Genomic DNA, 26642 nt, shown 5'->3' on the forward strand with positions numbered 1-26642 from the left:
TTTGTCTTTGTACTTCGGTTCTCCCTAGATTTTCTTAATAAAAAAGTTACATTTCCTCTTATATTCTTTAATCAAATGAGTTGCATAGAGATGGCATTACCCATCAGACAGTGTTTCAGAATCTGATTTTATTCTCCCTGATCAACGATAGAATTTTCTGATTCCAAAGATGTGTTTTAAAGAACTTTTGGGGTTTAGAGAGTACCTCTGAGACATCCAAGTGAGCTTTCCTCTTGGAAAGAATTAGAATTTCCTAATTGGCAGTCCACGCAGCAGGCTCCAGTAAGATTTGTAGCAAGAAAGTGCCGCAAGTGGGCATAGATTGCCCTCTTAGGAGCAACGCGTTTCGACAGTGGTGGCTGAGTACCAGGAACAAGGTGCAGGGCTGGAACTTGCCCTCAGATACCTTGAACTGCTGTGGGGTTTGTTTTTTCATTTTCTCTTTTTTTTGCTGCTCTCTCCCTCCCATTTCCGATTACCTGCAGAATTCTCCCTTCTTGGCTGTGACTCAGTGTGATGACCTCACCAGACCACACCTAAGGGCCTGGCCTGGCCTGCTGCATTTCTTTGGCTCCAGCCTTAGCTGAGTGGAGATCTTCATCAATTAGCATATTCATCTAAGTGGACTTGGGATACTGGTTTCAGCCAGGCTCTCAAAGAAAGGGCTTGTCTCAGTTTGCCCTTTGGAGCAACCTGACTATTTTAGGAGAGAAAGCCAGGAACAAATAGGGATTAGAAGTTACCTGGTTAGAGTGAGGAAATAATAAAGGATGCTCCCCGGCTGGAACATTTTAACCAAAGTTGCACAACAACTAGTGTTGATCACCTTCCTCAGCAGAAAATTAATAGAATGTGTCATTTCCTAGCTCCCTTCGGTCTCAGTAAGAACAAATGAGCTTCACTGAGTAGCTCATTTGTGAGGTTTGGGTTCCTTTGCAAGTAGCCATAGGGTCTCTTATTGAAAACTGACCAGAGAATCCACTTATAATCCTAGGTAATGAAGCTGAAGCCTCTTTAATATTTGTAACTGGGTGGGAAAAGGAAAGTGAAATACCAGTCTCTGCAAGAGTATAAGTCAGCATTTTAAACTTACTGAAGTAGATTTAACTAAGCTACCCCATGAGTTACTAGGGTAAATGGGCCTATATGAGGTGAAGGGCTTGTACATTTACACTGAATTTTGAAGACTGTTCCTGCATGTGTATAACTGTATTTAAGTATACCAGCATAACTGATTGAACAGCAAAAAACCTAGCTAGAAAAGAAATAATCAATATAAATGATTACCCAGACAGAGCCCAGAGATTTTTAAATTACAAGCCTAGTAGGAGGTATAAAATGGTGCATGGTGTGTGTGTGTGTGTTCAGTCATGTCTGACTCTTTTGCAACCCCATGGACTATAGCCTACCAGGCTCCTCCGTCCATGAGATTTTCCAGGCAAGAATGCTGGAGTGGGTTCCCATTTCCTCCTACAGGGAATCTTTCCCAACCTAGGGATTGAACCCGTGTATCTTGCGTCTCTGGTATTGACAGGCAGATTCCTTACCACTAAGCCACCTGGGAGGCGTAGTTTCCTAACTTCTAACCTAAATAATTACTTTTTAAGTAAATGAGTTGGGTGGAGTGAGAGTAGGGAAGAACCTGACAACAAGGCCACCCCAATTTTGATGAGCAGCCGAACATGCTAGACTTGTGGCTGAGCTCTTAACCAGCCAATACCGCAGTATGTTCCTTTAATAAAGGGAGGAGGGAATGCTGAGAGATTATGCACATGATTCATGCACTGGAGCATATTAAAGTCACCGAGAAGGTCCGTAGTAAGAAAACTTTAAAATTTGAACACAGAACATCCCGAATCTAATTCATCTTAGAATCCATTTACTGGAGAATGCTTATTAACATTGGGCAGAACTGGGATGCACTTCAGGAAAGTGTTGTCTAGAGTTGTTCCCGAGTGGATTGACTCATTAATGGAATCATTCATGGATTTAGCAAACAATGTCGAAGTGCCTGCCACTATTGTAGGTGCTGATAATATAAGAGTGATGAGTGAGGGTACTCAGACCAAGGCTTATCCATGTTGGAGTTTTCACTGTCAAAGTGGAAAAATTAAAGACAGTCTAGAGAAAAATATTTATAACATTAGATGCATTGAAAGAACAGTGCTTATTCTCCAGTTATCCCCTTTTTCTTTTTTCCTTGTGGTCCTAAAATACCTTTCATTTTTTATAAAATGAAGACATTAGTAGTTAATAGAGACCAACCTCCCCCACTTTAAAATGCTTTCTATTTTAAAATAAAAAGTTGACCACCTCAGGTCATTACTCAACATTTTGATGGAAAGCTCACTAGCTCATGAAACCAAAGAGTCTATATTTGTTGATCTGGAGAATTCACTCATCTGTGTACCCAATTATATACAGATGTTAAAACATCTGAATCCTGCCTTCTATGGTTTTCAGCTAATTATTTTAATGCTCCTAAAACCATTTTGTGACTGTCTTCAAAAGCTAGAAGTGAAGGGGAAAATTCAAATTTTAGAACAGAACAAATCATGTGCCTAAAATAGAGGTGTAGAAGACTAAGGCAGCACGTTGCTGTTAATGTGGTCATTATGTTCATCTTTTCTCTGTATCATTTATGCTTACCATTATTTCCTGACCAGGGAAGTCATTTAATGGCTCAGTGGTAAAGAATCTGCCTGCCAATCCAGGAGACACTGGAGGTGAGGGTTTGATCCTTGGGTCAGGGAAATCTCTGAAGGAGGAAATGGCAACCCACTCCAGTATTCTTGCCTGGAAAATCCTGTGGACAGAGGAGCCTGATGGGCTACAGTCCGTGGGGCAGCAAAGATTTTGATACAACTAAGCATGCACGCACATGCACTAATATTCTTTAGTGAAGAAATTTTATTTTCTTCTGTGGACTGCCTCATAAAATGGATAAAAATATGGAGGCTTATGGCATAATACCTCCTTTCCACCTGCCATTTCAGTGTCCATTGATTTATTAAGAGTTTGATTATTTTCTTTTTTTGTTTGTATTGTGCAGTATTCATCGGTTTTGTCTTGTAACAGGTTCAGAAGAAGAACCCAGTCCTGTTTTGAAAATTTTGGAAAGGAGTGCTGCTAGGAAAATGCCTTCCAAAAGTCTGGAAGATATTTCATCAGATTCATCAAGTGAGAATGAAGTGTGCCCCACTGCCCATGCCCTGATCTAAGCTTAAAAATGCTCATGTGCTCTTCTCTGGCCTCACTGCATGCTGTTGTGCCCTGAACCCCTGAAGGAGGGGTTAACAGATGAGAACAGCTTTTCCCAACTGAGCTAAACAGGCTCAGCCAAAAGTGGTTGGAACTTCGCTTTTAAAATAACACGTTAGGTTTGGTTACAAGTACACTAGGTTTTCTTGAAGAATCCCAGTTTGAATATTTATTCAAGTACACTGAGTTTTAAAAGACTGTGGTACCTCGTGGTTCTAGTGGTAATAGCTGACATTGATTGAGCACTGCGTGCCAAGACGTGGCTAAGCGTTTTATGTGCATGATCTCATGTAACTGGCATAGGCAACCACATGGGGGGTGGGGTGGGGGGAACAAATTGTTATCCCCATTTTACAGATGAGGAAAGTAGAGTTCAGAGATGTAAAGTAATTTGCTTCATACCATGCAGCAGAGCTAGGACTCAAAATCAATAGGCTGTTATCAAGAGCATTTATGAGGTGATTGTATTACATATAACTGCTTCTTGTCTGATAAATTTTTGCATGATATGGAGATGAATTCATCCCTGGCTTCAGGGACTTTGCTTTTTCTTTTATCCCTTATTTCCACCCATTTCTTTTGGATAGTGGAACTCTAAGCTCAAAGGCTACCTGACATACAACACTCCAGGCACACTCTTCCCACTGCTTTATTTGGTGAAGGATTTCTAGAGTAGTAACATAAAGCATAACGTATATAGGGACTTGTGAGCCAGACAGATTTAGAGACTGTGACTTCTAGAGGTTTTGTTCTTATTCTTTCTAAGCTAAGATGTACCCTTGGGATTACAGATGGTCATGAGGAAATTTATCAAGTGCAAGTTAACCACTGCCAAACTCATATGATTAAAAATTGATCACTTTCACATTTGGAATATTTCTATGCATCTGCAGTTGACACTGAAAAGTTTCCGATTTTAAAAAAGAAAAGGAAAAAGAACAAGCTATGCCACTAAATAGTTATTAAAATTCAGAGATTTTCAGGGCTGTGAAGGCAGTATTCCCAATTTGGAATGCAGCCCTAACCCCACCAAAGATCTTGGAATCTCAGGGTTAGAAGGGACCTTGAAGGTCACCCATTCCAAACTCCCCCTCCAATGCAGGAATTCCCTCTAAAGCCTCAACAGGTGGCCAAGCCCCCACATCCGCCTGAATGCTTCCAGAGAAGGCTAGTCCAGTCCTTTGTTGTTCAGCCCTAATTGTTCTTTCTGATGTTAGTGATGGACCTGAAGGGGGAAAAAAAAAAAACCGTCAGCAACAATTGTCCAATTTGGCAAACCTCTAGCCTGAGAAGCATGGGGCTATTGCCATGGTGCAGCTTTAAAGTACTCAGGAATGTGTAGGGTTAAAAAAAAAAACCACCATCAGCTGACGGGTATTCCTGCACGCTCCCTTCCAAATACCGATACCCACTCTCACACTAGCCTGCCAAGATTCCACTTAGCAGCTGGTCCCCACTTACATCTCTTCAGTTGACTTCCCAAGCAAGGCTCCCGGAGGCATGCACAAATGATGATGCACGCCCAGAAATATTTGTTAATGACCGTGGGTTTGGGAAGGTGTTAGTCATGGCTAGCATCTTACCCTTTCCAGAAGAATAGAGAGGCTGTTGCAGCCCCGTGCTTTCTCCTGCTGCCGGCCGATCGCTTGCTCTGAGCTAACCCTCTAACCCTTGGGAGTCCGTGTGCAGCAGTGTGCTGATGTAAGCTGCATCGGGGCTGAAATGGGAGCTCCCGCTATGGCACTGGCTCGAGTAGCTAATCTAAAGAGAAAGTATTTTGGGGAAGACATCTTGGTTGCACCCCTCACACGGCATCTTGACTAACTGCTTCCAACTCCAGGGGCTTCCAGGGACAATCTCATTGTTCTTGCTCACCAAGAGTCAGTCGTGTTAACCATTTGTTAATTTCTCCTGCACAGATCAAGCCAAAGTAGATAATCTGCCAGAAGAATTAGTACGTAGTGCTGAAGATGGTAAATATCTTTATGTATTTGCATGTCTGTCTGTGTGTTAAGTTCTGGGGTGGTTTGGGCGGTCACCCGGACACAGCTATTAGGATAAATAGAAGAACGTCACTTGTCACTATGTGATGAATGGTGCCTAAGTTGTTACAAAATGGTTCTGACTTGGTGCATTTAATACTGTTCGTATTCGTAAGGTTTCTGCTGGTGATACTGGTGTGAAGATCTCATCAGAGACCCTTGGGAAGCAAGGGTTTCTAAAAATAGGAAATCATACTTCTATGAGCATGAGCAGATTTTTGCTACTCTGACTTGCAGAACTCCTTGTGGAGGCAGGGAGAGTGGCATGGGTTCCTGGGTTAAGTTATTCCTGTATTTGATTTTCAAGTCAGCGTATAGATCTCTCTAGATTTAATTGGTAAAGATTTAAGATCAAAGGAAAGGGTCCCAGAACAAGACTGGGTATCTTGCCTCTGCTTACATCAATAACCAAGTATAGACCAAGGGTGAAATTGACTAATTCTGAATATTAAGGAGCCAGAAGGTCTTGCAGCTTGTCTATGGATCAGGCATTATACTTGGTTCAGTTATAAAATGAATAGGGTAACCTTGGGGGCAAGGATGGAAATGAGTTTGATTTTTTTATCGTTCAGCATTTATGCAAATATGTAATTTATACTTGTACGCTAGAATTTTGTTTTCTAAGTTGCTTTCACTATAATAATAAAAATGTATGTTAGCTGAGCTTTCTCATATAAAATGAAGCAGCAGAGCTCCTCAAAGATCATTCCTTACTTTTATGTAATGGTTTTGTCTTTTATGTTGATAACCATTTCATTGAAGTAGGTGGGGCAGTGATTTTTATCTTCATTTTACAGATAAGAAAAGCTCAGAGAAAGTAGGTGATCTGTCTGAGCTTTTGTAGCTAGTCAGTCAGTGAGAGGGTGAGGATGGGAACCTCAGCTTCACTCCTAGCCCAGTGCTCCTTCTGTTTTCCGTGCCATGGCTTAATGAGTAAGAGGAAAGACGATGAACATCTATGCTGGATGTTGGATTTTTAGTTGAACAGGAGACCTCAGAGAGGCTAAGGAAGAATTACATTGGGGAATGGATGGAAGGAGGCTGAAAACCTGTCAGATGTATTCTGCATTCGTTGTGAAACTGACATTTGAGCTTTACTTTCATGTCTCTTTAATCTTTCTGTTAAAATGGTATTTATTCTCAATGTTGCTCTTCTGAGTAGATCAAAAAGCAGATCAGGAACCAGACACAAATGAATGCATTCCAGGAAGTGAGTAGCAGGATCTTTCTCACAAATGACTAAATGTTGCCACTCTACATGGTGTTAAATGTACTGAAATAACTAACCCCATTAATAATGCAGCATTTATTATTGTACTAAACTCTTACAGCTTACAAAACTATTTCATTCTGACAAGGGTTTTATTTATTAAAAGTATTTTACTACTCTGTGTTAATTCATGATTCTACTGAGGGATAGTTATACATTTTTAAAATTATATATATATATATGTGTTATGTATACACACATTATTGCTGAATACTATTATGCTTTTGCCAGTCTCCCTGCTCTTTGAGTCTTTATTTAAAATGATATCACTTGGCAGTATGGTCTGGAGTACTGGATCACCTATGGCCTCTACAAAACACTATAGACATGAAACAATTTATAATGTATTTGGACCTAGGAAAGGACTGTACTTTGACAATTAGGATGTGCTATGGCTGTGTATGCCTCTCTACATTATCTATAGAAGCAAATTTTTTAATGCCCAGGGTTTAAGCCCAGAGGTTCAAAACTAAAATAGTGTAGTTCAATATATAAGGCAAGTGAACCTCTGAATCTTACGTTGTAAATGTACATGGCAATATGGATGGATCTAGAGGGCTTTATGCTAACTGAAGTAAGTCAGAGATCACACATATGTGATCTCACGTACATGTGGAATCTTACAAAACAAAAACAACGTGCAGACTCAAAGATATGGAGAACAAATGGGTGTTTGTTGGGGGTCATGATGGAGTGAAAATGTGCAGGGGATTAAGATAAAAAACAAATCATGGGAATGTAATATACAGTATAAGGAATATGGTCAATAATATTGTAATAATATTGGGGACAAATAGTTACTAGACTTATGGTAATCATTTCATAATGTATGCAAATGTCCAATTACTAGGTAGTACACCTGAAACTAATATAATACTGTATGTCAACTATGTTTCAATTAAAAAAAAAATGTATGCACAGTTGTGGTAGCTCATATGCATCAACTAATTAGTACCCACCACCAGGAAAAGATAATGGTTATTCACTGTCTTCTGTTCACTCTTAAGAGTGTTGTTCTTAACTGTGACTATCGTCTTGAGTACAAATAGTGAATTAAAAAGGGATTTGTGGGGACTAGCAAAGAATGCAGATATGCTTGTGTGTCTTCTTGGCATCCCTTTTCAGAGGTGGTTTCAAAATCCTAGGCACTGGAGGGATGAAGATACACATACCGGCCCATAGGATTTTTAATAACAGTTTCCCAACAGTCATTGGATGTGCTAATGGTTCTTAAAGAGAAGTGCAGCCAAAGGAAGGAGCCATTAGATAGAGGAAAAGTGCTGATGCTTGAAAACAGTGACTTCTTATCTGAAATCTGAAACTCCGCTCATGAGGTTCTCCTGCCAGAGATGAAGGCGCTGAGCCTTGGCACATGACCTGACAAATTCTTAAGAACTACCTAGGAAATAAGGCCGTCCAGGCTTCAGCCGTTGGTGTGAGTTCTATGCCTGCTGCAGAGGAAAGACTTCTGTCTCTCAGGGGTGTTGGGTAAAGAGGCTTTTCCAGCTGCTCTTGAACTGGCAACTGGATACTTAAGTTTGGACATCTTAGTTTATTTTTCTGTGTTTTATTCAACATTTAGCCTGAGGAGTGGAAACAAACCATAGACATAGATGATGTATGCCTATATATCTGTGTCTTCATTTGTGACCTCCTAATTAGCTTAGCTTTTGGTCAAGGCAAAGAGGCTAATCAGTGCTAAATTTTGGATAAATTAATTTCTCTTTTTTTTGGTGGTATTTTCCAAGATGACTTTTATTGCCTGGGCTGGGGCTGTTCCTTTTGTTTAGTGAAGAGTGTGTTCTTACCATAAAACAAAATGAAATGCATGGTCAAAACACAAATAACTAAAGCCCAGTAAACATATTACTAAACTGACTACATTTGAGTAGTAAATATATACTTTGAAAGTAATATGGAGCAATGTTATAATAAAGTTTTGCATACTCATTGGGCTATCCTTTGCCCTTGTAGGACCTGATCTTATACTACTTCAGTATAAGTCGCTCAAATACACACCATGGGAAGTAATTAAAGCAGGTTATCATCTTGTGAGATACCATAACTATATTTTGATGCATTTGTGAGCCTAAAACTAGGTGAGAGCTATTATGTGATAAGCAAATATTTAATAGTTCAAGTTTCCATTTTCCTTCATTAGATTTCTTTTAGCTAGCAATGAATGTAGCTAATATTTGGGGCTAAGCTTGAGCCTTTTGAGTTACAGGTAGACATATAATTTGATTTTTATTTGTTTTCCTAGTATCTCTTCAAAGAGAAGGTCATGTCAGTATATTTATGTCACATGGAAAAGATAATTTAAAGATTTCCTATCAGTTATTTACTTGTTTAGCAAAGACTTATATAGAGCCTAATATGTGCCAAGCACTGTTCTGAGTGCCTTGAAAAATATTAAGCCATTCAATATGAAAGCTCTGATTCACCATAAGAAAAGCGTAGACATTGTCATTCTTAGACTAAAAAGAAGAAAAGTTTTCTAACTAGAGTTAAACATATTAGGAAGAGAATTCATCATCTTGTTGTGACTTCCACATATATACTTACTGTATCAAAAAGAAACTGTGTGCTACATTTTCATATTAAATTCTTAGAGTATCTTAACCTGAGTCATTAATACTTGGCCTTTGGATATTGCTGTTGAAAGTTATCTGAATTGACAGATAGCTAAATAATTTCTATTTTCAGATAATAATTTCAAAACTGTGTTTTTTATGATTCTGAGGGAGAAATACTCTTACAGTAATCCCAACAATCACTAAAGAATCCAACCTCCTTTTAAACATCAATAGCCAGGACACTTTTATGATTGAGTTGTGTACAAAGATCCTTGCTATTCAATGAAATAGTTTTTCAGCCTGTAGCATGTTAAAAAAATATATCTCAAGGAGATGAACCAATAAAGTACAGATCTTGTGGTTCAAAGATCTACTGTGAAAAAGTATAAATTAAAACCAATTCATGTTAGTAGTATATTTCAATATAGTTCAAATCCAGTTCTCCAGTCCAATAAAACCTAGTGATTTTTAAGTTCTGTTTTCTGTTTGGTTCAACTCCTTGCTAGTTCTCTCTGTATAATTCATGAAAAGTGCATGTCGCTTACCTTATGGCCCTGTGCATGTGAACCACTGTGCCTTTAACCATTTTACAAAAACGTCTCTGCTCATAGATGGAAAAAAGTGTGTTTTCAACTTATGCCTTAAGTTTGTCTGACAATTGTGAGGATAACTTTGAATGGAAATGCTGTTTAGTTCCCACAGTGTCTTCACAGCCTGATAATCAGTTTTCCCACCCTGACAAACTCAGAAGGATGAGCAAGTCTGTTCCAGCATTTCTCCAAGATGAGGCAAGTTTGTCTTTTGTACCTTCCGAAAAATGGAACCAAATAAGTGGATTTGCTGTGCCAAGGTTGGTGTGTTTGCATTAAGCCACAGCAGAGACCCTAAGAGGCAGCAGGGGTGACCTTTGCGTCTCACATCAATAGATGTAGTGTTTTTGGTCCTGGAATAAGGCAAGGCATATCTCATTTGACTCATATGGTAACTTTTTGGTGGTGAAGCCAGATTGCATACAGGGAATGTGACTTTTGTTTCAAAATAAGAAATCCAGGCCGAAAAATGTTGGCATGAACTTCTCTGCAGTTTAGAGTACGGTTCATTTGTGAAAGCTTAGTCTAGAAACTTAGTCTAGTTTGAAAGCATATGTTAAAATTAGAAAGTATCAGTGACATGGAAAACTTTAAGGATATCAACCGGGTGTAAGCACTTTATATACATTATCTCATTTAATCCTCCAGTAACCCTGGTAGGTGGGCACCATCACTATCCCCGGATATTACAGATGAGGAAACTGAGATTAGGAGAGATCAGGCAACCTCACTCAGCTAGAAAGGGGCTGAACCCAGGACTGGAGTCCAGCTCTGACCTTCATGCTATTAACTACTACACCTTCTGTTTCAAATAAGAACATGACTATTATCTGTTATTCATTTAATACATAGTAAGTACCAGGCACTCTGCTATCTTTAACTCTTACTAACAAAATGTGGTAGGTACAATTTTTTCCATTTTATACAAGAATAAAGAGCCTCACAGAGCCTTTCCCCAAATTCAACAGCTACTGAAAAGTAGATCTAGGATTTTAACTCAGGTTCTTTGACTTAACTAAGATTCCATGTTTTGCAATCAGGTCATTAGGAGTCTGAGGTTTGATGTTAGACACTCCCACCCTAGTTATGCTGCTGATTTGCTATGTGGATATGGACAATTTCCTTAACTTCCCTGAACGCTTTCCTAGTACATAACTCATTAGATTGTAAGGAGTCAGTGAGATAATGCAGGGAAACCACAGCTCAGTGCTGACACGTAGTACCTTAGTGCTTGCTGTTGCTGTTTGCAGTTTTGGTCTGATTTTTCATGATGAAATAAAAGCTTCATCCTTTCTCTTAGTAGATGGAATGTAAGGAAAGCTCTGAAAACATACGAATTACATCCCTCCTCCCCAGCCTCCCGGGAACCCTTCTGTCTACACTTGAGCCTTCCATGAACTTTTTCAGGAAATATTCAACCCCTGCATGTGCTTAAGAGCCCACATTAGAGTTGCTTTGGAAAGAAGCACTCATTCTTTGAAACAAACTCATGAGCTAGAAGCCAGCATAGGTACCTCATGGAGTTTCTGTGGTTTTATACCTTTGTAGATGTGCTTTGGTCTTGGCTGGTCATACAAATAAAACATCTAATAATTTGAGAGGCAAATGATACCAGTTGCTGATTTTTTTTTCTCCTTCAGTTTTAACCTGCTGCCTCATTGCTCCACACGAAAGATAGTCCAAATAGAGTCTGTGGCTCAGAGATGCCAAATTAAGCTATATTGTTTTACCTTTCAAAGTACTTGGGGTTGGACTGAATGTTAAAGAATGTGGGATAAAATCAGACTTTGCTTCTTCGTCCACTGTCCCTTTGAGGCTTACCATCAGTCACGTTTGTTGAGTGCCAACTTTGGGAAAATCATTGTTACAAGTCATCAAGACAAGGTCCTGTCCTTTCAATAATCACTAATGATCTGATGTACCAGGTAGAATGTATTATGGCTGTGATAGAGGGAAATGGTCTCTAAGCATGTGGGGAGGGAGTGTGATAATAGAAACATTAAAAAGGTGTGGATTTTTTTCATCCTTGAGGAAGGATTCTTTTCTCATCCACATAAATCATAATCGTTTAACTCCTTTCTTAATCTGCATTAGGATTGGCATCTGTTATATTGACATGTAATTGCATGGCCCTGGAATATGTTGGCATGAACTAACCGCTCCTTTGTAAAGGTGTTTCCCTCACCCCAGGAGCCACTGAACTGCTCCATAAACTCTCTAACCCCAAAAGGAGCTCATTCTGAATCACAGATCCTTAAAGCTACCATCTAATAAACTATAGATCTAAATATAATAAAATTTATTATCACCACTTTTTCTTTCTTGACCCAGGTAAATATTTCCAGGGACATATTTAAAATAAACACCTTACTGCAATTTTTAAAAATTTGTTAAAATACAATGTGGATAGAATGTATAATTCAATATACCTCCCTGTAGCAACAAAAAAGATAAGCACGGTAACTCTAGGAATACCTAAGAGGTGGTTTAAAATTACATATCAGTTCAGTTCACATGTGTGTGTGTATGCACATACATACATATATGAAAAACTTGAAACACAGATCAGATTAGAATTGTTTTCCCTAGTTTAATAGTGTCTCAAGTAAAAGATTTGATTTTTAGGGAAGTTAAGCCTATGTTACCGAGAGAAGTTAGGCATGACATTTTATGATTTAAGAGTAAATATTAGACCTTTTATTGTCTAGGTAAAGATAGTTTCTCATATGTATCAATAAAGTTTGCCAAGCAATATAAATGTGTAATATTAAGAGAAAGCCAAGAAAGCTCACAATATGCTATCTTCTGTAGCACCTCGGGGCCACCTTGCTGGTGAAAAAAAAAAATCACTTTGTTATTTCAGTAGCTAAACACTGCTCTCCTGCTTAAGTGAGATCCTGGGTAGACCACCCACCCCATCTTGAATACCATTCCTTGGCAGTTAGCACTGCTGTCCTTTGACCTTGGAAAATGTCATACATGAGTGGGATACCAAGCTATTATCTTTATCTAAACTAAGATCATGATCTTGACTCTTTCTGAATTTGAATTTTGTGTGTATTATATGATGTTTTGTAGAGTGATGACAGAGAGACAGATACAGCATCAGAAGGCAGTTACCAGCTCAGCAGACACAAGAAGAGCCCAAGCTCTTTAACCAATCTTAGCAGCTCCTCTGGCATGACGTCCTTGTCTTCTGTATGTAAACAAAGGCTTTGTGTTAATATCCCCCTGCTTCTGCCAACCTTGCTCTGCCACGCTCCTGCCCCTGTAAAATGGCCTTTTGTTATATTTCTCGGATTCCAGGGGTGTGAGAGTTTTGTTTTTTATCTAACCCACAATTAGCTTCTGGCTAGCTACATCTTCCTTTCTTCTCTTTTTTTAATCACAAGACTGTTCATATCCAAGATAAACAGATACCGTTTGTTTTGGATGTTAAGTACTTCAAAAATAAACCTAAATTACCAACAGGATGAACCGCTAAACTTCTCTGTGCAGCGAATGGGGTAACTATTACAAAGTCTGCTTTTATCAGATATGATTTTATGTGCTCTTTGCAGGCATAGAATTGTACCTCTTTTAGCAGGTCATTTATTCTGACAACTAAAAGTACTGATTCACATTAAAAGGCGAGGTGATTCTTTGCCTCATGGAAGGATTCAGAATGGGATTTTCCAAAGGAAGCTCCCTAAGTGTAGTTGCTCAGATTTGATTTGGAGAATTTGACTTTTTATAGAAGTGAGATAGTTTTGTGTGTGCATGTAGCATGTGTATAGCGATATATATGTATGTAAATATGTCCACATACATTTATCCAAATATCTATGATCTGTATATACATGCACAGATCTCATCAGATATGCTAAACACATGATAAATCTGTGCTTAAATTCTTACTGGCCTTGCATTTTTCAAACTCTTTTTTAAAAAATCTATTTAAATTGAATGTCTGCTGATAACAATCAAATGTATGGCCTTGGGAAGGCTTTAAACTTGCTTCATCAATCATCCATTTTCTACCCTTCCTGACCTCTAAAAGTGTATGGCTCAGTAAGCATTTTCTTAGCGTCAGTGGATGGGTAACATAGTAAAATTCCTTTTTAGTGCCTTGGATATTTGATAGAGCAATGTGTCACTGTGTTTTTTGTGCCTGGGATTTCTCACATCCTCTTTATTTAACATTTTAAATTCTAAGCATGCCTAAAAATGGGACTCTGAGTGCCCCAACCATAAAGTCACCCTGGTTTGAAATGAGTCAGCATCGAAATAACTTTGCATTTCATACTTTTCATCTATGTTTCTTACAGGCAGTTTTTGTTAAACACCAGTCATCATGTCATGTATATCATGTCAGGTTGTCTGTGTTGGTATGCTTTTTCATTGCCATATTAAATTAGCTGCTTTTATATACAAACTAGAGAAATAATGGCAAGCAAAGATTACACCCATGTAATCCTTGTGCTGGATTCGAGAGTGAGACAGAGACAGACACCGCGTGTTTTCCGACGTTTTCAGGTCAGCGGCAGTGTGATGAGTGTTTATAGTGGAGACTTTGGCAATCTGGAAGTGAAAGGAAATATCCAGTTTGCCATCGACTACGTGGACTCACTAAAGGAGTTGCATGTCTTTGTGGCCCAGTGTAAAGACTTAGCAGCAGCAGATATTAAGAAACAGCGTTCGGACCCGTAAGTACATTTTGGAGTCACTATTTTCTCTTAGTTACTCTTGTAGAAATTGGGGAAAAAAGAAAGAAATTGAAGGGAAAGTATGTGTGTGACTGTGTTAAAAAGGAATGTTCAGGGGAAAAAATGGGATGGGGGGGAAAGAGTTGGGAAAAAATGCTGTTTATAGATTCATACACCAAACTTACTAAATTATAAGAATGTCAGAGAAACACAAAGCATTTCAAGTTGGAAGAACCTTTGAGGTCATCCTGTCCTGATTCTTTCTTTTTTACAGATAAGGAAACAAAGGATAGAGAAGATAAGTACTGTTTGTTTATAGCAGCACAATGAGTAATGAGGACTTGAGTCCTCTTTCTCTGCACACTTTTAGACTTTCTCTAAAAGGAGGGACGTGTTGGGCATACTTTATAGTGCTCAGTGATGTAGAGATAGATAAGATTCTAGAATAAGGTAGTTTCCACATTTAAATTATATTCTACAGAACTTTAGGGGGAATTACTAATTCATTTTGGAAATCACAGGTTTATTGGCATTTCAGTTCAGTTATAAAAGTTGAATGACAGTCCCCATTTACCCCTATGCAGAAGTCTGATTCTTAATTATTTTGCTAGCATAAGCCCAACCCTTTGTTTTTGTTATAAAAGTAGCTGGGCCCAATAGCTTTACTTTTTTTCTTTTTTTTCTTTTTGTTTTGTTTTACATTGAATATGTCCTGATTAGGTATATACCAAGATTTTTCTTTCAAAAGACAGTCTTTTTTAATTCTGCAAGCATCAAAGCCTTTTCTTAATAGGACACTAGCCAATGAAATTAAGCATCACATTAGAGGTCAGTTGTCTTCCCCCTGCCCTACATTAGTTAAGGTCAAAGGAAGAAAGGAATTCAGGGACGACCCCTTAAAAATCTTCAAAACAATTTAAAATGATCCATTCCACTGAAATCACTTAAAAGTTTAAGTATAAAGGTGTTGATGAGAGCATTTATTGTATACTACTTTCGCTAGTGTCATGAAATAATTATTCCTATCAATTTCTAATGCATTTTTAAAAGCACAAGTAGACATGTCATTTGTATTTTCTCTGACCTTCTTGTCTGTTCAATTCTCTTTTTAGATATGTAAAGACTTACCTATTACCAGACAAAGGCAAAATGGGCAAGAAGAAAACACTTGTAGTGAAGAAAACTTTGAATCCTGTGTATAACGAGATACTGCGGGTACCTACGACCTCTCTATCTAGGAAAATCCCAAATGGTGACCTATGCATTTAAGAGGCCATATCATCTTCGGTAGTATCTCTGCAGAGGAAGTCAGTCCCCGAGAGAGAAGGAAATGAATAACCACTTTCTGAGAATCTGCTTTGTATGAGATGATACACCGTGACTGTTGTATGCCTTGTCTCATGCACGCCCTCCATACTCTGCCAGGGGTTATTATTATCTGCATCTCACAGATGAGGCAAATGAAGCTTAGGGAAATAAAGGAAACTGGATACACAGATGATAAAGTTGAGCACCACAGCCAAAACAATCTTCTAAAAGTCCAATTCTGATCATGTTATTTCTCTGCTTAAAATCTCGGAGGACTCCCATTAGCCTTAAGGTCAAGCCCGCCCATTTTAACACGCACACCCCTCCCTTGAGAACCTGAGCTCTGGCCTCATCCTTCCGCTTTCATTGTCTTTCTTCAGGTTACCCTGATTCCTTTCTGTTCTTTGGAGGAATTAGATTCTCTCACTCTGCTGGGACTTTCTCTTCCTTCAAACTGGGATTTCTTCCCCACCTGCTGTCCATAACTACTTCCCACAGCCTGAAATGCCTCTTCCTGTGAGAGGCTGTCCTTAACTCCTAAGTTTCCCTGCTGTTTGCTGCCTCAGTGTCTTTGTTCCACAATAGGCGGTGTTGACATTCAGCACTTTAACTGCTGGTTTAATTGTAAATTCCACAAGAGCAGGGATCAACTCTAGGTTGCTTGTAAACTGTGTGCCTTGTGCAAATGACTTAACCCATCTGCACTTTAGATCTGCAAATGGGAGATAAGAAGAGTACCTATGTGGGACTTCCCCAGCAGTCCAGTAGTTAAGAATCCGAGCTTCTACTGCAGGGACCACAGGTTCAATCCTTGGTGGGGGAACTAAGATCCTTCCTGCTGCATGGTGTGGCCAAAAAGTTTTTAAAATTAATTTATGATAAACAAAGAATAGTGCCTACCTACCTCAGAAGTTGTGAATATTAAAAGAGTTAATATGTGTAAAGTGAGAAGTATGCATTAGTGTGTGTTAGTCACTTAGTCATGTCCGACTCTTTGTGACCCCATGGGCTGTAGCCCGCCAGGCTCCTCTGTCCATGGTTTTCTCCAGGCAAGGATACTAGAGTGGGTTGCCATTTCCTCCTCCAGGGGATCTTCCCAACCCAGGGATTGAACCCAGGTCTCCTACATTGCAGGCGGATTCTTTACCATCTGAGCTATAGGGAAGTCCATAGTATAGTATGCATAGTATGCATTCACCACTTAGTAAATGATGGCTCTTAGTACAGTGTCTGGGATAGGTACTTTAAAAATGTTTATTGGAAGGAGAGATGGCTGGATAGATGAGTGGAGAATATACCTCACTCAAATGCCCATGTTCTATCTTCCTTCAAACTATTTCATGCTGCCTTAGTCATGGGCAACAGATTATTTAAAACAACAAATGTGAGAAGTAGTATTCATTCTCTCTTTCTGAAAATACTGTCCAAGTATTTGGTTATCCTCTGAGAAAAAGAGCAGCATTAAGTTAACCCTCAGTTATCCATGAGTGAATTGTCTGTGGATTTTCTGTAGCAAGTTTTTAATTACAGTTTGACTGTGATATGCCTCAGCACCCTTGCTATTTCTAGGTCATCTACTTCAACCATGAACTCAGGAAAAGCCAGCTCATTTAAATGGTAAACTCAGAGAAAAGCAAGTCTACTACAACCAAAATGGACATTCATGTAGTATATCATAAAGCCAAGTAGAGATTATTTTTAGATTAGAAGGACTATTATCCCTTCCATAATTATGTATAATCAAGAATTGACTACATTTCAGATTATAACTGTTAAGATGCCCCGCAAAAAAACAAAAAACAGATCGACCTTTTCTTGAAAAATATTTTGTCCTTGCCAAATATCAGTGATTGGAGAGATTGTATATATATGGAGCAGGTGGAATATGGGAACTCTTCTGTACTTTCTTTTCAATTTTGTGCACATCTTGAACTGCTCTAACAATTAGTCTATTAAAAAAAGTACCTTGTCCTCAGGTAGAAAACAGACCATTGGATTAAACTTCATTTGTATTTTTAGACTGAATTGGATTCATGTTATATCTAGTTAGAACTAAAAACATCCAGTAAAAATTGTTTCTAGAGAGCTATTACCAACAGTGATACTTGAGCCATGATTTGCTTTTCCAGAGAGGGAAAGAAAAATCAGCTTTTTGAAAGATGAATTTTAGCTCTTTGAAACAAGTCACTTAGAATAAGATGACTTTGCAGTATTTTTTGAGACTTGAAACCTAACAGATGAGAAAAATCTGATGTACACAGAGGACTTTATCTTCACCTCTATATCATAACTTTGGCCTAAAATAATATTATTTACCCCTTTAATTTCCTTCTTTGAACTGCAGTATAAAATCGACAAGCAAATCTTAAAGACACAAAAGCTGAACCTGTCTGTCTGGCATCGAGATACGTTTAAGCGCAATAGTTTTCTAGGGGAAGTGGAACTTGATTTGGAAACTTGGGACTGGGACAACAAACAGAATAAACAATTGAAGTGGTACCCTCTAAAGCGGAAGGTAAGTTTGGAGTTTTTTTGTTTGGTTTGGTGGTTTGGGGCCTGGGATTCAGGAGAGAGCTGCTATAGAATTCCATTTTCATTCAGAATGCTTATCCAATTTTTGGGATCATCATGTCTTTTCACTCTGTCCCATAAGTCTCTTAGGCTCCTTTCTGTGTTTTCTAGTCTCTCCTCCCCTATCTGTTCTTTAGGCTGGCTAGTTTCTGCTAACCTATCTTTTAGTTAAACAATTTTCTTATCTGCTGTATCTAATCTAGTATCTATCTAATATCTAGATGGATATCTATGGGTCCTCAGTTATTATACTTTCAGATTTATATTTTCACTTGATTCTTCTTTATAGATTCTATTTCTCTGCTAAAATTCTTTATCTTCTCATTATCTTTATGAATTTATTAATCAAAGTTACTCAAAGTATGTATCTGAAAACTCCTATATCTTAAACATTTGTGAGTCTCCTCTGATTTTTATTGTGTGGTCATTTGGTCCTTTGTTCTGGTATGCCTGTTCATTTTTTTATTGCACACTGGACACTGCATATGAAAAATTCTAGGGGTAATTTGAGAGGATTTACTTTTGCATTTGATACACAGAGAAAGGACACACTGCCTCAATCTAAGCAAAGGATTAAAGGCAAAGAATTAAAAGCAAAGCACTCTTCTCCTAAGTTAGCACTACTCAAAACGCAGCTAATGCCTCAAAGTGGAAAGAAAGCATTTCAGGCTACAACAGCTTATCCATTTGAACCCTATCTATCTTAATAATTCTTCAGCACCTTCAAATAGATTTGTTTAATCCAGTTTTTTTTTGTTGTTGTTCTCAATGTGAGGGTTAGTGTGATACACACAATTTATACAAACTGTTAAGTATCTATACAGTAAAGCCATTCTTTAAGGAATGGTTCCAAAATACCACATCAAAGTCACTTTAAGCTCTTATTTCTAGGTCTATCCAAGACTTGCTAGTTAAGAATTTCTCAGAAGTTATCAAAAGCATCTCATTTTTAGCTTCCTTCTGTTATGTTTCTGACATACAGCCCTGTTTTGGCCATAAGGCTCTCAAAGACCAGAATTTGAAAGTAAAACTAACTGTTTTATAATAAATGTGCATTTTAAAAAATGTATTTATTTATTTTAATTGGAGGCTAATTACTTTACAATACTGTGGTGGTTTTTACCATACATTGACCTGAATCAGCCATGGGCGTACACTGTAAAATGATTGTCCAGTTTTTGTATTCTTACAGGCATCTCCTCATCTGGTCTAAAATAATTAGGTTAATGCAGCTATGAAAATGTATTATTTGTCCCCCACCCGTACCCCGGCTCTTCCTACTCCTTTAAAGAAAGAAAATACAGATAAGTTGTTTTATGTGCTGGCTGGATCACTAACAAAAATGTATGTGTTTTTATAAAAAAATCTAAGCATTTCAGAACACCTTTCCCATCTCCAGGAAAGCCATTCTGATTTCTCTGAACTGAAGGACTTAAAATGTGTTCTGGGTACCCCGCAGAGTTTTCCAGGATACACAGTGTAGCCTTCCCAGATGTCAAAGCAACAGTCCATCTGTGATGGGGAGGGAAATTTCACTCCAGGGCACTCATGAATGATACCTAACCTCAGAAATGAGGCAGATATGGCCCTGTAACAGCACAACAAACGTGGTGAATGGTTTGTGTCTCACACCTGCTGACATGCCTTCATTTTCCAGACAGCACCAGTTCCCCTTGAAGCAGAAAACAGAGGTGAGATGAAGTTGGCTCTCCAGTATGTCCCGGAGCCAATGCCTGGTATGTACTGATTTTCTGTCCAGATTTATGGCCTTACCTTAGCCTTCCCCTCTCCAAGGATTTCTTTGAGTTCTATGGGGTTTTTTTTTTTTTTTTGTTTTTTCAAAAGTGAAGCTCTAAATTAACTTACTAACTTAGTAAGGGTCCAAATGAGTCAATCCACACTTGTAAACTAGAAAATTTTCTTTAATTGTGGTCAAAACACATAACATACAGTAAAACCCCACATAACATAAAATTTTTCTTAACCATGTTTAAGTGTGTGATTAGTTGTGGTGGTTGCATGCTCGCTCACTTGTGTTCGATTCTTTGCGACCCCATGGACTCCGCCAGACTCCTCTGTCCACGTGATTCTCCAGGCAAGAGCGCTGGGTGGGTTGTCATCTCCTCCTCCGGGGGATCAATCTTCCTGACTCAGAGACTGAACCCTCATCTCCTGCATTGACAGGCAGATTCTTTACCACTGTACCTCCTGGGAAGCCCATTAGCAGTGTTAAGTATCTTTACAATGCTGTGAAGCATGTCTCTGGACTTTTTCATCTTGTATGTCTGGAACTCTGTACCCATTAAACCACAACTCTTCTCTTGCCCTTCCTTCCAGGGTCCCTTTCCTGGTAGCCACCATTATATTTTTTCTGTTTCTTTGAGAAAAACTCTCATTTTTTTCTCAGCCCAGTTTACAGCCCTTGTTTTAACTTTGGCCTCGCTGTCCCCAAAGTTTGTGTCTACACAGTGTAAATGGCCCTTCCTCTGTAGTGCTCTGATACAAATGGAACTGGGGTAGTTCTTCCCCCCCAGGTGGGAATGAAAAGAATTTATATTAAGCCCCTAAGAAATTAGAGCTCATTTGTCCTCTACCCTCAAGGTCTCATTAGGGTAGGAAGTTTTTTTTCAAAATTACGACTTTACATCCTTGATGTTAGAGCCTCGGGTCTCCAGCACAGTTAAGGAGCAAGAGACTGTCAGGAAATGAGTGCTAACCCTTCTCTCATTCCCCACACAGTTCCCTAAGTTACTCTCCTTGAGAATTCACATGAGGGACATCCGTGGTGGTCCAGTGGCTATGCTTCTGTGCTCCCAATGCAGAGGGCCAGGGTTCGATCCTCCTTGGGGAACTAGACCCCACGTGACCAGCTAAAAGTTTGCACAGCACAACTGAAGAGCCCGAACGCAGCATCCAAGACCCAGCACAGCCAAATAGATAAATAAATAGAAATAAACGTTTCTTGAAGGTAGTGGGATGACAGAAATGATGGTGAGGGTAGTGATTAAACAGAGAAAGGCATTCCAATTCAGCTAAAAAAAAAAAGAGAGAGTGAGGACAAGCAAAAGGTATCTTTAGGCCACATGGACCCAAACTGCCATCTTGTTACATCTGGATCTTTTTAAAAGACAGATTCTTTTCTATATAATTTGTATCCTATCATTTATGGTCAACATACATAGAAATTCTGCTAGTCTCATTTCCCATTTTCCCCATGATTATTTTTTGCTGGGGGAGGGGCTGGAGACACTCATGTGATGGACTCCAGCTTGTCTGAGTTTTTGCTCCTATAATAGTTTCTCCTCCCTGGAATGGCTTCCTCGTCCCCTAAACCTGTCCAAACCTCTAGATGAAATCCCATCTCCTCCGTAAAGCTTTTCCTGAATGCATTTACCCTCACTGACCACACCATCTTCTAGAACATCACAGTAATAACTTGGCATTTCATTCTATATTACATTTTACTGCTTTTATTGAGTTTCTATCTCTAGCTTACCTGTAAACATTTCCCAAGCACATAGATTTCTTGCATTCCTTGTATATCCAACAGCATTCCTAGCACAGGGCTGAGCATATAATAGATGCTCATTAAACACTGATTGGTTGACAGATTGGGTTCACCCATCCAGAAAAACATGGGGTCGCAAAGAGTCGGACAGAACTGAGAGATTAACACTTTCACTTTTTTCCCTCCATTCATGTGCACCCAACCTATATAGAAACTTCCCACTAAGGCCAATTTCTCAGCAATTATCTGTCTATAATATTAGCTCTTGTGTATGTCTGTACAATACTCCTATAAAATGTGTAACTACTTTTAACAAGAGTGACTATACCTAAGCCAGTACCTGTTTTGGTTACTTCATACTCAGATTTGTTTAAATGCCTCCTGTGAGCACAGATTGATACTGGTATTCATATTTGAAAAGTATATGCATCTCACTGAGTAGTTTTGAACATAACTGTAAATGGATGATTCACATGCCTAATATCTATAATTGATCTTGTTGAACCAAGCAAGACCCAGAAACAATGATGTAATATTCTGTACTTGCAATGAATTATTTTTATAGAGTTACTTGAGCTCAATACAGCCAGACTATGAAAGAGGTCATTAAGAATAGATATAATCATTTAAGATCATATCATCAAGCACTCAGTCGCGTTGCTGTGCCAGACCATTTTTATATTGGCATCTTCGGAGGCAGCACTGCCAAGAGAGGAATGGCAGTGGAATTTCATTTTCTCTCTCTTTCTGTTATAGGTAAAAAACTTCCTACAGCTGGAGAAGTGCACATCTGGGTGAAGGAATGCCTCGATCTGCCACTGCTAAGGGGCAGCCATCTGAATTCTTTTGTTAAATGGTACCAGCATTGATAATTCTGCCTTCCTCAGTTCCACAATAGCCTGGCCTTTGCCAATTGGTTTTAATTCTCTGTAACTGTAATGCTGAAGTTCATCATTCATAGTATAAATGAAATAACTTGAGACAGTGGTGACACAAGCTAGAAGGATCTTTGACATGAACCCCCTGCAAGGCTCCATTTAGTTTAAGAGGGAATATATACAATGGAAACCGGAGGCCACACACTCAGATATATAATGTCTTCTAGGAGGTACATCTCCTGGTGAGGACAATATTCAGTATCAAAGGGCTTATGAAATGGCTAATGGTGATGCCACACCCCTTGTATCATTTGTGGAACATCTGTATTGTGGCCCATTTGCAAAAAAAGCCTTTTGCGTCAGCCTGTGAATATCTGGAACTTTTTTGATAAACAGATCCATACTAATAATTAGCTCTTAAGAACTTGAAACAATTTGGGTTTTTAAGTTGCAAACCTTTTCTCAGTTTTAATGTAAATGCCTAGCATCTAGAAAATAGTAACTAAACAGATGTTATTGTGCTGTCCTGACTTTCTCTAACTAATTTTATCTATATAGATTTTATCAGAAGACCAATTATAGTTATTTAAGTTTATATGACATTATTTAGGATTTTCGCTATACATGTTCTTCACAGATGTCAACTGGTAAGCCTTTCAGCTCAGGTCAATCTTCTATTCCAACACTAGGCCCAACCCTTCTTGCCTTTACAAGATGCATGGTAGGGTAAATTAATTTCAATTATTACCATAAATTATATGTAAATAATCACAAATATGTAATATAATTTATTCCCAAAGTCAAATCTAGGGAATTGGAGAGGCTTCTTTTTCAATGCTGTACAAGACTAATTTCTTAGGCTCTCACAGATAATCAGGAGTAGATTTTAGAGGAATCCTCGAACAGTTGCTATATAGTAAATGTTAAATGCAGGTACTGAACTAAATTGTTTGCTTAATCTGTAATCCTAATATTAACCTTATGAGGTAGGCATCACCATTCCCCATTTAATAGATGAGGAAGCAAGTGTCTGAGATATTAAGTCAATTTCCCACAATACAAAGCCAATAAGTAGCAGAGTCAGGACTTCCTCAAAGCAAGTCTGGTCCATTCTAGTGCATAATCTTGCCAGCAGAATGCCCACCATTACCATCTCTCTGCGTTCTTTTTCCTTCCATTTCCTCTTGCCAATCCTCAGCAGCTGAAGCACACTAAAAGCAAGAGAGTTTGCTGTCTTACTCCAATGCTCTCACAATAATGTTTTCTTTTGTAGTACCATCCTTCCAGATACAAGTAGGAAGAGTCGCCAGAAGACGAGAGCTGTGGGGAAAACCACCAACCCTGTCTTCAACCACACCATGGTCTATGATGGGTTCAGGCCTGAGGATCTGACAGAAGCCTGTGTAGAGCTGACTGTCTGGGACCATTACAAATTAACCAACCAGTTTTTGGGAGGTCTTCGGATTGGCTTTGGAACAGGTAACATGTGTTACATTTTTAATTTTCCATGAGTCTAATGCTTCTGGAGACACCAGAGGTTGGTTGGTTTGCTTCTTCCTAATGAAAACAGATACTCTATTTCTGTTAAGTGTAGTGAAATGAATGAGTGAAGGAATGCCAGGCTGTGTGCCAGGGACTCTAGATATGAAGACTAATAGGATGCTGTGCTTGCCCACACAGAGCTTAAGTTATTGTGGGGGAAACCAGAAAAGCCTTCATCACTACCCTTTCCTGAAAAACATTTTATGGCCCTTCATGGCTAAATGTGTGCTTTGCATAATAACAGCAACTAACATTTATGGAGCACTGGTCACTGTACCCAGTGCTTATTATTGCGTTCGATCCTCACAGAAGTTCTACGAGTTATTGCTAATGTTATGCACAGAGACACTGATGTTCCAAGAAATTAAGAAACAGAGCTAATAAGTGGCAGAGCCAAGATTCAAAATCGAGTCTGTTAAACACTAAAGCTGTAACTACACTTTCTTAGAGATCACCTACTGTCGCTTTCAACCCAATGCTGGAATCCTCCCTACTGTTCCATGATATACCTGACAGATTCTCATCTACATTCTATATGGACAAGAAGAGAAGTCACTACTCTGAGAGTAATGAGAATAATCCCAATTGTGGAGAATTCCATTATCAGACATCTCATATGATTAAACAGTTCTTTTCTTCTGTTGAGTCCCAGCCCCACTGGTGATGTTAAAACTCTTTCTAGCTGTTTCCATTGGTGATTATAATTAGGGAATGACTCAGTTTTTCCCAATGAGCTCTTCGTTTCTAAATGCAAAGCTTCCTTCCCTTTTTTGTCAGGTAAAAGCTATGGTACTGAAGTGGATTGGATGGACTCTACTTCAGAGGAAGTGGCTCTCTGGGAAAAGATGGTGAAGTCTCCCAACACTTGGATCGAAGCAATCCTGCCTCTCCGAATGCTGTTGATTGCCAAGATTTCCAAGTGAAGCCAAAGTCCACGGGCTCCTCCACTGAAAACCACCAGACAGGTGGAGTCTGATCTTGTAGGCAGAGATCCTCACCTTCCATCTGTTACCTGGAACAAATGCTACATAGCATGTTAAAGTCAACCTGCACATACTTCTTTGGTTACAAAGACTAAAAAACTTAAATAATAACAAAATGTGTAACTTAATTTGTGACTGCAACGTTAAAAGAAGATGTTTGAGAAAGCTAAGAAAATCAAAGATTTGCTGCTGCATCAAAGAAAAAGCTGCCAAAAAATATTAATTGTTGTTAATAAGCAAAAGTTTCCAGTTTGCCATCATGTGTTTCAAACCAGAAAAGGGTTAGGAAGGCCTCCCACTTGATCATTGAAAACCCTTGCAGGAATTGAAAAAATGTTGGTTGTAGAAGAGTGACTCAAAGATATTCCTATGAGCAGGGGGGAAAAAAAATTAGAATATCGTGAATAAAGAATTTGTTCATAAGAAAACTATTCACTCTGTAGTCACTACTGAAATATGGAATTCCTTGTTAGGGCAAAGAGACTGAATTTACTGCATGTATTTTTGCTTTGAGAAGTGTTCCCTTTTCCCAATGTTAAAATCTTATGTGCTTTGGTGCCACCCATTGGCCATAGGTGAAATTAAGTTTTTGGCTTAATTTTCTCCTAAGTTTCAAGCCTGTATTTTATAATAGGGTACCCATATATAAAACAAAGAACAAAAACTTCGCATATATAAGATTCTGTTTTTCTTACAACTCTACTATATGAAGCAGCATGAGAGTGGTCACAAACATGATTTGCGACAAAGTTTTAATTAGAATGTAAATTGTTAAATTATACTGTCCTTCCTATGTATGTATAATTTTCATAAAGTATTTTGTAAAAACCCTTAGAATAAATTATTATATGATTTAATGGTATTGTCAAAGTAATCTTATTTCTTATTTTAAATGGAATACTTTATGTTAGGAATCTTAAAGTCCAGGACTTCCCTTGTGGTCTAGTGCTTAAGAGTCTGCCTGCCAACGCAGGGAACACAGGTCTGGGAAGATGCCACATGCCACGGAGCAACTAAGCATGTGTGCCACAACTACTGAGCCCATGCGCCTTAGAACCATGCTCCACAACAAGAGAAGCTCCTGAAATGAGAAGCCTGCACCCTGCAATAGAGAGTAGCCCACACTCATTAGAATGAGAGAAAGCCGGCACGCAGCAGTGAAGACCCAGCACAGCCAAACATAAATAAATAAACATTTTCAAAAACTTCTTTTAAAGAAGGAATTCTAGAATCTAAATTCACAAGCCAGGCTAAAGAACTTCTGGGCTAATATTTCTCCAAAGTCTTTGCTGCAACTCTGGGCCTGATTTTCTCTAAACTGAAAGCTTCAGCTATGTTATTAAGAGTAGAAGTTTTATTTTTTAGAAGTAGCTGAAAGCTTTGAAGGTAAGTTGTCATTTATTCTTCAAGTTTTCCATAAAGACATTG

The 26642-nt window shown here is 38.7% G+C and overlaps 1 protein-coding gene across 1 annotated transcript in view; it reads left to right on the plus strand.

Annotated features, from left to right (window-relative positions):
* SYTL2 (synaptotagmin like 2) overlaps nt 1-26071 on the plus strand; it is a 118160-nt gene extending 92089 nt beyond the window's left edge. The window contains 12 exon segments of the mRNA XM_070457178.1: nt 3079-3180; nt 5181-5234; nt 6466-6513; nt 9843-9937; nt 12818-12937; nt 14255-14424; nt 15537-15639; nt 18077-18247; nt 19961-20039; nt 22568-22667; nt 23963-24168; nt 25009-26071. Coding sequence (XP_070313279.1) covers nt 3079-3180; nt 5181-5234; nt 6466-6513; nt 9843-9937; nt 12818-12937; nt 14255-14424; nt 15537-15639; nt 18077-18247; nt 19961-20039; nt 22568-22667; nt 23963-24168; nt 25009-25154 — 1394 coding nt within the window. The 3' untranslated portion in view covers nt 25155-26071.
* The last annotated feature ends 571 nt before the right edge of the window (nt 26072-26642 follow it).

The sequence above is a fragment of the Odocoileus virginianus genome, chromosome 28 (assembly GCF_023699985.2).
Source record: "Odocoileus virginianus isolate 20LAN1187 ecotype Illinois chromosome 28, Ovbor_1.2, whole genome shotgun sequence".
NCBI classification, from domain to species: Eukaryota; Metazoa; Chordata; class Mammalia; order Artiodactyla; family Cervidae; genus Odocoileus; species Odocoileus virginianus.